The sequence below is a fragment of the Phalacrocorax aristotelis genome, chromosome 2, assembly GCF_949628215.1.
Source record: "Phalacrocorax aristotelis chromosome 2, bGulAri2.1, whole genome shotgun sequence".
Taxonomy (NCBI): Eukaryota; Metazoa; Chordata; class Aves; order Suliformes; family Phalacrocoracidae; genus Phalacrocorax; species Phalacrocorax aristotelis.
Genome location: NC_134277.1, coordinates 123317610 through 123329206, shown reverse-complemented (window position 1 = coordinate 123329206; position 11597 = coordinate 123317610). Strand labels below are relative to the sequence as shown.

General features: G+C 37.6%; 1 protein-coding gene across 5 annotated transcripts in view; it reads right to left on the bottom strand.

Moving 5' to 3' along the window:
- The window catches only part of SNTG1 (syntrophin gamma 1), a 352865-nt gene that overhangs the window by 7855 nt on the left and 333413 nt on the right, over positions 1-11597 (bottom strand). For all 5 annotated transcript variants that reach the window (XM_075085000.1, XM_075084999.1, XM_075085001.1 and 2 more), the window contains one exon: positions 7685-7795. In XM_075085000.1, the coding sequence (XP_074941101.1) occupies positions 7685-7795 (111 nt within the window). The remainder of the gene's footprint in view (positions 1-7684; positions 7796-11597) is intronic.

Here is an 11597-nt window from a genome sequence, read left to right as displayed (position 1 = left end):
TACTGAATGGTTGGAGCTTTGTTCAGCTTTCTTAAACCTGAACAGATGTCCTTCAGACATGCTCAGAAATGAATTTATAACATTCCATGAGCTTCTTTCGTCTCCCCTAACTACCAATTCTCAATAAAGAAGGTAAAGTTTATGCCAAGTTTCACAAACCTGCCATCTGTGTCCATCTAGAAAAATCTGTTTAGAGACATTCTTAATTTAATCACTGGGAGAAGGGCAATTTTATCACTATGCTAAAGGATTTTTACTACCTCAAATTTCAAAATAAGAAAATTTAGCATAGATGATAGGAAAACAATGGAAATTCAAAGGTGAGGAAACAAGGAGTTATGGAAGCTATTTATAAAAATAAAACTGAAGCTTAAGATGAGAGAATAAAAATTCAGTGGAACAGTGAAATATTCATAATATCAATTCCATGTGTCATCTGTAGAAAGCCTATATTTCCCCCTTTGTCTCAACAAGATAAGCCTATTAAAACAAATATTACAGTTTGAGAATTTTTCTAGTCAATTAGGTAACCCTACTAGCTGAAAGTCCTTACTCTCATAATTACAGCTACTGAACACTGAATTTTCACAGTGCATTAGTACAATTATTACCAACAGTTATCACAGGTGTTTCTGCAGCAGTAACACTTTGGGAAGAACCATTGCTCAATGGACCTCCAAGGAAAACGGGTGAAGCCACAGAACAGCCTCGGAAGGTCCCATTTGATTATTATTATTATTGGCACAATGCAGAGTTTACCTTGACTGCAAAGATGGGCACTAAAATGTCAGCAAATGCTAGATTATTATTTGCCATGATACATTCTTATTTCAATGTAGACATGCATATTTAACTGGAAATTAAAGCAATGTGAAGCACAGTAGGCTGACTGGTATGTGGTGAGTACATATAGGCCTGAGTAATGGCTGCAGCTCTATTCACAGGAGTCTTAATGATGGGAACAGGATCTATCAGGAACAACACTTTCCTGGCAGATTAGCCTAATCACAAGAAAGCTTAATGAACAGATAAGACTTCATGTAGAGCTGCTGACAGACAAAATACTCATTTCTGCTGAGAACTTGCACTTTTAGCTGCTCACAGGTCTGCACTGCTGCCAGCAGATGGAGGGGAACCAACAAGCTTTTGTGTGCACATAGCCACCCCTGGTTGCTTTCGTATATACTTTACCATCAGTCATCCTCTTGTCTGAGTACACTTTCGTCTAGGCAGGGTGTTGTGTTTTGCACACCCAGTTTAAGATGAAGTTTCAAATAAGCAAACAGATAAACCCTAAGAAACCCAAAGAAATATGCAGTGAAGTCATTAAAGTTGCTTCCAGTAGGGAAAAGCAAATACTCTGAATCTCAAAATAAGCAAAGAATGGCAAACTTAGACACATCTACTTGTCCATGGACAAGTACACAATTTACTATTACTCCAGTTTCCAGATTGTTGTCTGTACATCTCACCAAAGACCCTGGTCTCCTAGGAATATCAGCGTACCTTCAAATCTTCAAGTCTTCAAATGGTCTTTCTAAGCTATCTCTTGATCAAACTACTCATACCCTACATTGCCATCATTATACTAGACATTGCCAGATTATTAATCTGAACAGTCACAGTTTCACTTCTGCGCCTGCAAAATTATGGAGATTATTCTGGGAGTTATTGAAAACACCTGAAAAACAACAGTCATTGGTCCCAGCCAGCACAGGTTCACCAGGGGAAAGTCCTGCCTAACAAACTTGATTTCCTTCTATGACAAGGTTACCCACCTAGCTGACCAAGGAAAGCCAGACGATGTGACCTTCTTGGATTTCAGTAAAGCTATTGATACTGTCTCTCACAGTATCCTCCTGGACAAAATATCCAACATACAGCTGGATAAACACGTAATGCAATGGGTGAGCAACTGGCTGATGGGTTGGCCTCAAATGGTTATAAATGGGGTTATGTTGGGATGGCGACGAGTCACTTGTGGGGTTCTGCAAGGATCCATCTTGGGGCCAGTACTCTTTAATCTCTTCATAAACGACTTGGATGCAGGAGTGGAAGGAATACTAAAAATGTTTGCTGAAGATACAAAATTGGGAGGAGTTGTTGACACTCTCGAGGGCAGAGAGGGCCTGCAGAGAGATCTGGACAGACTGGAGAGCTGGACAATCACCAACAGTATGAAGTTTAACAAGGGCAAGTGCCGAATTTTACACCTGGGGCACGGCAACCCTAGATGTACAGACAGACAGGGGAACGAGAGGCTGGAGAGCAGTTCTGCAGAGAGGGACCTGGGGGTTCTGGTCAACAGCAAGCTGAACGTGAGCCAACTCTGTGCCCTGGCAGCCAAGAGGGCCAACCATGTCCTGGGGTGCATCAGGCAGTGCGTTGCAGCCAGTCGCGGAAGGGGATTGTCCCACTCTACTCTGCACTGATGCTGCCTCACCTTGAGTATTGTGTGCAGGTTTTGGCGCCGCAGTATATTAAGGATACAAAGCTACTAGAGAGTGACCAGAGAGGGGCCACAAAGTTGGTGAAAGGTTTAGAGGGGTAGTGTATGAGGAGCAGCTAAAGTCACTTGGTTTGTTCAGCCTTGAGAAGAGGAAACTGAGTGCAGACCTCATCGCGGTCTACAGCTTCCTCACAAGGGCAGGAGGAGGAGCAGGCGCTGATCTCTTCTCTCTGGTGACCAATGACGGGACCCGAGGCAATGGCAGGAAGATGTGCCAGGGGAGGTTTAGGTTGGATATTAGGAAAAGGTTCTTCACCCAGAGGGTGGTGGAGCACTGGAACAGGCTCCCCAGGGAGGCAGTCACGGTGCCAAGCCTGACGCTATTCAAGAAGCAGTTGGACAACACCCTCAGAGATCTGGTGTAAATTTTGGGGTTGTCTGTGCAGGGACAGGAGTTGGCCTCAATGATCTCTGTGGGTCCTTCCAACTCAGGACATTCTATGAATCTATGATATATAAACTACTGATATGAGAAGATTTATGTTCTTTCATCAAATATGGTGTTACATGGTCTCTCTATATTAGCATGGAATCTGATCTAAAATAGATATTAAACAGATAATCCATGTGCAAGACATGGGAAAACTAAAAAATAAACCACAAAAACCTACAGAGTTCAGAAATCTGAACTCAGAATGGAGTCACTGTAATTGAGCAATCACTCTCTAAAATCGTAAGGAAGTATACTTAAAACCCATTTAAAGGTTGTATTCTAAATTTGAAGAGCACTGTGATGCTCACAGAAAAACTCTCAAGGCCAAGAACAAGGATTAATTTAAAATTATGTTTTGGAGAATGTACTTGAAATGAGCAGAAATGTCAGTCTGGAAAACAGTGCAAGCATCCATCAAGACACCTTGCAACACTTGAAAGTGAGCATTTTGTTCACATTACAACAGCAGTAACTCAGTCTTATTTCAGATTAGATTTCTATACAAGATAATTTCAAGTACAAATTAATTGACATTCATTACTGTTAAGATAGTACTGATTAATTAATAAGTATTAATGCTAAATCCTTGAAGTTAATCTTCTTTTGCTGGTACCATATTTCTGCCCTCTTCTGTTCTCCATATTCAAATAGGCAAAGAAAGTTGACTGGATCTTCATCACGATGTGCTGATTTCTGTATTCACTTCAGTTTTGTAACACTCAGCTTAGAGGTCCAGCTACTCTGTGTACAAAAGCTAACCTGATGCAGCACAGCTGTGTGACCTTGCCTGAGTTTTTCTGACAAGCTGTTGAGCTGTGAAAAAGCCCTGCAAGTTGAGAAAGGTGAAAGCACAGACCGAAGTGTAGCTTTTGAGTTATACATATGTTTTGCAAGCCACAGAAACTCTCAGCTCACAGAAATTACTGACTCTTGCATTTACTTACAAAATTGAAATGAAAAGTGCATGTAGTAAGAAAAACAGCACTGATGCTGATTTTTATACGCATTACATACTCCTCTGTTTGGGCACACATATATATAGAAATAGGATCTCTCATAGATTTAAGGTACTCTTCCCCTTCGTCAGAAAAAATATAAAGCAGTTTCAATTGCAGTGGTCCAATACTTTGCCAGGTGAAACTGAAGAGCACATTGCACTCTGAGTTTATTACAGTCCTGAGATTGTGTTAGCCTCTAGAAGCTGCTGTGATACTGGAGAGACATTAATGGATCATTAAAGTATAGCTAAACAAATATGTAAATAGATAGGAAACTAGATGGGAAGGTACCTAAGTGAATCCCTTCATGTCTTACAGAAGAGGAGAAATATTTGCCCTTCCGTGCTTGGTTTTTTCAACCCAACCCCAACAGCTCAGCAAGAATGAAGGAGAGGAACACGTAGGCTCCACGTTCTGCCAAGCCGACAGCTCTATTTTGTAGCTCTCAGTCAGAAAAATTCTGTCTGACTGTGCAAACTTGTGCAATATCTCCTGCTGAGTGACAGCTGGGAAATAACCTACAGATTGGAATGTCTAAGGGGTGTCGGTGATTAATGTTGCCCCTAAGTGGTTTTCTTCTCAGAAACCACTTAGACCTTACTTTAGAGACCTTTGAAGTTAGGTGTTTGCATCCAGGCACCCTGCCATGGACCCACTGGTGTGACCTATGGTAATTACTGTTCAGATTTTTCAGACTGGAATTGCTTAAATCTACAAGGAAACACTTCTTTTCTACTGCACTATATATCTTTATAGTAACAGCTGGGCACACTGCCGGCTCATATTCAGCTGGCTGTCAACCACAATGAAAGCAATATTATTTAAAAACAATAACAACAACAACAAGAAAAAACCTATGGCCAGACCACCTCACATTTGCAGGGAGTAAGTGAATTATAGTGCATTAAATACATTAACAAATTCCATCAGTGCCATAGCTAAAACTCGGAGATGGAGGAGAACAGACCTTGGAGGCAAGAAAAGCAGGAGTCTCAGATCAGGTATGCATATGCCGTAGCATGTTCCGTATAGAGTGTGTTAGTGTTAATGACAACAGGGAAAAAAAACACACTCAGTTCTAGTGACTGTCTTAAGCTGTATCAAAGTTACCTGCCATGCCCTATTTCTCATTACTGCTTGGGAACACAGAAGTGAAGAGCACTAATATGTTTGGGCAACAGCTGCTCAGACTTCTGGTTTTGTTTTCAGCTGTGAGCTTTCATTTCACCATACTCTTATTATTCCCTGTGTAATATGACTGGCAAAAAATTATCTTTACGTAAAGAAAATATTACCCTGTATTTCCCCTCACAACAGTGGGTCTCCAGGACATCTGAAGCACAGAGCTGCATTTAACAGGTGATAATAGCTGTGTCCATGAATATTCATCAAAACCTTTAACAGATGTTTTACAAAATTCCCATCATCTGATTCCAAATGAAGCCTGCATAGGGTATGCATGAAACCTGGCATTACAAGCATTTCTGAAAATCTGATTAACATTTCATAATGACTCAAGAGCTCCCCAAATAGCCATACCTCTAACTCTGTAATGTTAGTAAAGTCCAAAAAATAGAGGCTAGAATGTACCACCTCTTCTCATGGTGAATACTGCTTTAAATCTGTGAAAGGTTTAAAGAATACTGAAGGGGCCTATTCACAGAATTTCGAACTAATGAAAGTTGAAAAGATATGACCTAAGAATCTTCACATTCATTTTATAGCCACATTTATCTATATTTCTTAGACTAAGCAACATACTTCATATGTAAAAATATTGGAATGGATAGAAATGGTCACCATAAATACAATAGCACCTTCCAGAGAAAACATAGTCTGACATTTTTTGATCATGATACTTTTGGTGTGCTTTGATCACCAAGAAAATGAATTGAAAGTAACAAATTTTTATTTCCAAATTGATCAATGTGAAAGTTCAAATTTATAACAAAGAGAAGCAACTAGGCAACATGAGAGCAAATTAATAAGCATGCTAGCAAGTTTCCATAATATTCTGTCTCCATAAGGTGGAAGGCATAATTTCTACATTGATATAAGATCAAAAAATGAAATTTCCTAGAAATAACTCAATTCAGTTTGAGTGGAAATAACAATATGTACAATAAAGGCACCAGGCTATCTCTAAGGCCTATAAAGTGATTTGCATAACAGATTTCTTTTAAAACATGAAAGCATTTATATCAAAACTTCTTTTCTTCTTCAAACTCTAGATTTCATACTTTGTTTTTAATTCTTTTAATTTAATTTAGTACTAAAAAGATATTCTAGTTTTACTGAAAAAAAACCCCACCCTGTCACATTCTTGGATTCCTATGAAATCTCTTTAGTCCTAAAACCATGTGTTAATATAATGGCAGTAGCAGACAGATATTAGAAAAAAAAAATATGAGTTTCATCCTTCAGCCGTACTTACAAGCATGAAAAAAGTTTCCAATTATTTGCTTAAGAAAGCATTGTCCTCAAGACATTAGGTTGTTGTTACATTTTCTTATTAGAGATTAAAAGGAATTCTGTACTATTAAAACAATTTCTGAAGGAAATCAGAAGTAAGAAAATATTTATTTTTGAGATGTAGCAGAAAAGAAAGGTATTAAAAGCCATAGTCCATTGCTGTTGATTTAGTGGGAGCTTTTACATACCTTTATTGTATTGAGTACAACTTTCAAAATCAAGTCAATAGCTGTTAGGTAGAAAATAATTTATACCAAACATGAAGAGAGATGCAGGAAGGAAAAATAGCTGCTTAATGTAGCTATTTGCATTTAAACTCACAACTGCCCCTGATACAATGCTTTTTTTCTTTACATACTTTATTATGCTCTGCATATTTAGCCCTTTTAGACAACAATTTATTTAACCATTTCCTTTTTGCTCATGGAACCATATTGTTGTCACATTCATTCAGCAATTTTCTCACTGACACGATCAGGAAAAATGGTATAGCAAGTGCTTCAAAAGCAAGGCTTAATGGTAGCTGAGAAAATAGTCTTTAGGTTTACACAAAATTTGGGATTCTAGTCAAAAAGACCTTCAATTCAGACTCTAAGGCAGTTCCAGTTATCAAAGATCCTGGGAGATCACTTATCAAACACATTGGGACAGTAAATGCCCTATTCTCAAAAGACATAAATCAAACTAAGCATAAATGTCTCAGGGTTACTGTTTATATAATTACCTCTCGAATCAAAAGCACGACTAGAAAATACAACTTTTCTGATTTTGAATTAGACGCAGACACAAAGCTTCAGTTGTGTAAGGGAATATGTGTTTAATCCGTACTTTTTTGCTCTAAGAAATAAAAACAGAATTTAGACCTTTGCTGGAGTTTGTCCCCAGCTTGACTTAAGGATATATTTTGCACCATTTCTTCATGATATGAGTATAGTGTGAAAAACAGGGCATTCAAACTCTCAGCCAGCTATATCAAAATGATAAAGAGGAGAGTTGGCAAACATGCCTAAGACCATATATAGTGAGCCCTATTTTTTATTATATTTTAAAGGTAATTACACCTTTCAAAAGACTTTAAACTACCAAAAATCCAAGCAATTGGTTCAGTTTTGTTTTCTTGAAATTTCTTTGGTTTTCTTTGCATTATTTACTTTGCGCATTAATCAAATATTTCTGAGTAATTTAGCTCAATTTACTCCTCCATTCTCTTAGCTGCTGTGATAACTGCTTTTAATGTATATTGCCTTTATAAAACAATGTATTGTTTTTTACCTTTGCTTCAATTTGTTTAGTATCTTGGTTTTGGAACAAAAATTTGATTTTGCTCTTCCCATCATCTGAAGAACCTTTCAGCTGGGAAAACTTGTACCTCCAAAGTACAGCCTAGAGGGGAAAAAAAACAACCCACATTAAAAACCATACACAAGCAAGTCCATGTAGTTACCATTGAATTTTTATTAGAAATGGCCAATCTCCTTCCAAGGGGAATTTTAAACCCTCTATGACACATAATTAAATCAGTTTAGTGTTATGTGGTCTGATGCCCTTTTGATCATATGCATTATACTTTGGCAGTGTCTGATTCAGATCAGTCAGACTACATTTGTGAAATTTACCCCAAAATTCCTTTATCTATATTTAATCCTGATTAAACAAAAAAAAAAAAAAAAAAAAAAGAAAGGGTGAGTAAATTCATTGTCATGCTAAACAAAAAAAAGATTTTCTTCCAGTGATGATCTGTGGATTCCCTACTCCACCTGAAGTGATAACCTGGCATAGAAGGCCTCTGTGTTTTTTTCCCCACATTAAAAAATCTAGTTGTATTAATATAAATGGCACATAAAATGAAAACCAAATATATGTTTGTAAATTATAAAATAACAAATGGAAACCCAGTAATGAGAACTTATTTTGAGTTTACTTATGAGAGGTCTAATCATGAATTTGAGCAGATCATTAATTCTAAGCATACTGGTGGCCTTTCAAGTCATTATGTTATGAATTACATTGTGTCTTGTTGAAAATAAAGAATGCTCTACAGAACAAACATGCAATTAATATCTTTTATTTTTATATCTAATGTGGGTTTATGTAGAAAAAAATAGATTTTAAACTACTCTGCTTAAAAGTGGAAAAGAGCTATTTTTTATTGTAAGTCTTCTAAGCCTCATTGAAAGATATGACCCTCTCTAGATATTCTGAAGCACTAGCATTTTTCATTGTGATTTCAGTTGTATTTCACGTCATTATAAGGTCGTCCCCAATCACATTGTGCTGTTACTTTGAGGAGACATTAACTTCACATGCATCAGACACCACAGAAACTTAAGGCAAGAAGTGTTGTTCCATTTTCTTTTGTCTAAGGGTTTGTAACAGCGTCAGATGACAGTTCCATCTGTGCCCTTTGTTTATATTTATGAATTATTTAGTATCTACTTGAAATTAAGCAGAATATGAGGGAGGTCAAATATTTAACTATCCTAATCTATTCAGGTCCCTTTGCTTCAGGATGTGTTGATCTCTTTATGTTAATGACTGGCAAAAGTCTCTAACCTGCACCAGGCTAAAGTTATCTGGGTTTGTCTTAGTAACTTGAAGAGGAAAACCACAAAACAACAGTACCTTAACTGTGTACAGTACACAAAGCAAGTGCTAGAATTATTTTCCCCAAAATTCTCTCTAAATTTTTGTCCCTTCCAGATAAAAAACCGTAAGCTCAGCACCACTTTCATTCTCTGTGTGTATGTGACAGGTGAGCTCCCATCCACCATAAACAGAGTTAAGGACATTCTGTTTTAGATAAACTAGAGGAATTTGGCAATTTATGTGAAACTATATCATATTTGTTTCAAATGCTGTCCTCCTGAGCCCACCAATCTGTCCTACAGAAAATAGAATAGCTTCCCTCATCTCTAGGTGTGTGCAATTCCTTTCACCTTGTTTGATCAATGTTGTTTACCTATGTCCTGTAGATAGTGAGGTAAAGAAAAACCAACACAACAAACCAACACCAGAACAACACAGTATACTCTTCAGGTGGCCATACGTCCTACCTATATTGTAAACTCCTTTTTTTCACAGACCTATGTAACTCAGCAAATCTTGTCAGAAGATTGCCTTTCTGCAGGAACAACAAATCTACTTAAGCATGTCATTTCATAGGTGAGAAATGTAAAGGGTATTGATGGTCTCTATATCTCAGGAGAACAACAGTCAAAGAAACAAGCTACCATCCTTCCCTTCTCTGACGATGTATGGGGAGGTGCAGTAGTAACAAGGCCCTTAGATGGGCAGGCAAAATCCCAGGGTACCTGGCCTTATTCCCAATCAGATTAAGTTTGAGTGAAAATGAAGGATGTACAGAACTTCAGTACTTTGGCATTTCCGATGCAGTTTTGCCACTTGCTTCATTCCCATCCAGGGGAAAGAGAATGTCAGTCACACCAAACCACAGGCATGATTAAAGAACACACTTCAGTTTATGCATGACATTGGTTGTGGAGAGCGCTACTTAGCAATGTCTCTTGCTGAAGTACATAGCAAAAATCAGGTCCGTAGCATGGAGGGGACAAAATCCTTCTTGAGACTAATCCCAATAGGACTGCACTTCTTCCATCAGGATATCAAAACAAGTTCCTAGAATTGACAGTTCAACAGCATACTTCACAGAGACTATTAAACACTCTCTGTCTAAAGCATAAGGGATAAAAATGCCATTAACAATGCATGAAAAGATTCCCAAATTAAAGAACTATGTATTGCTTTTGAGTCATCTTCGGAAAATTGCACACATTTTTTCCCAAAGATGTCCACATGAAGGAGGGTTCTTTTTCCAAAAATAAGAGTGGAGAAATGTTGTGAGTTATTATGTCAGGAATACAATGTATTTCAAACATTCAAGATAGTCATCCTCGTTACTTATTTTGTTCTAGAGAATTTCTGAGCAACAGTTCCCTCACCTGGTTTGAACTGGGATGAATACTTGTTCACTCTGATACACTCTGGATGTGTCTACACCTCAGTGTACCATACTACATTAGAAGTGTAACAACTAGCTTAAACTAGATGTACAAATTCTAGATAGCTAAAATTGGGTGAATTAGTTAAGCATATACCCAGTAAAACCCATTTAATTCCTTGTCATCTACCAAAGAAGCTGAAGCGCTGCCCTGTGTAGCCAGAACTGCATGTTTTGCACGCGTAGCAGATATACAAGAGTATGTAGATTGCTCTCTTAAAATACAGTATCTTGGGGATCCCTGGGTTACTTCCTCTTGTGGTTTCATATGTTCTGGGTGGGATTTTTATTTCTTTTCATTTTCATTACTGCAAAATGCATAAGCAGCGAGCAGAGACCAGACTTATCCTTTTTCAATGACTACCTCATAGTGCGAAAGTAGAAAGGAGAAGCAAGACCTACTCACATAAGCACCCAGTTCCACACACAGGTGTAGCTACAGCGAAGACATAAACACGAGACAGAGACTTTCACATATTATCTTCCATGTTCCTATGGCCTGACTTCAGTGTCACAGTGCTTGCTGTGGTGACTCTTCTGAATTCTAATTTTAAAGGCTAATTCCCCTTCATTAGGAATAGGCACTCTTGGAGATACTGATCTATATGACTGTCAAAGCCAAGTGAATAATTTTTTTATTGTTTTGAGCACCACAGATTCTCAGAACTATCTGTTGGATGCTTGCCTCAGAAATGTAAAATAAGTTGATATAATTTTGTACAACTATATATATATTTATGTATAGAGTGACTTCTAAGCAATAAATGCATTCATAAAACTTGTGGCTTTTTCACAAATTCCAAAAAAACTAGATGTCTGTCATATAAATTATTCCTAAATCAGTTTTTATGAGTTATAAAATATAAGCAGAAGTACTTACTGGTTTGAAGGTGCAGTGTTACTGAGCTCAACACTCTATAACACATTCTGGTAGGGTTTCTTTTGGTTAATAAAGGCAGACTGTTCAAGTACTTTCCTTGTATAATTCTCAGTAACTGTGCATAAACTGCATCCCTGAGAATATTTTAAAGGACCATATATAGCATTTTTAGGAAGCAGTAACTCTGCATTTACTCTAAAATAGATTTCACAAGTGAACCCAGTGGAAATTCCTTTTAAAGCACGAATTGCAAACAAATTCAAAAAGATTCTGTGGTAGATGCTGGC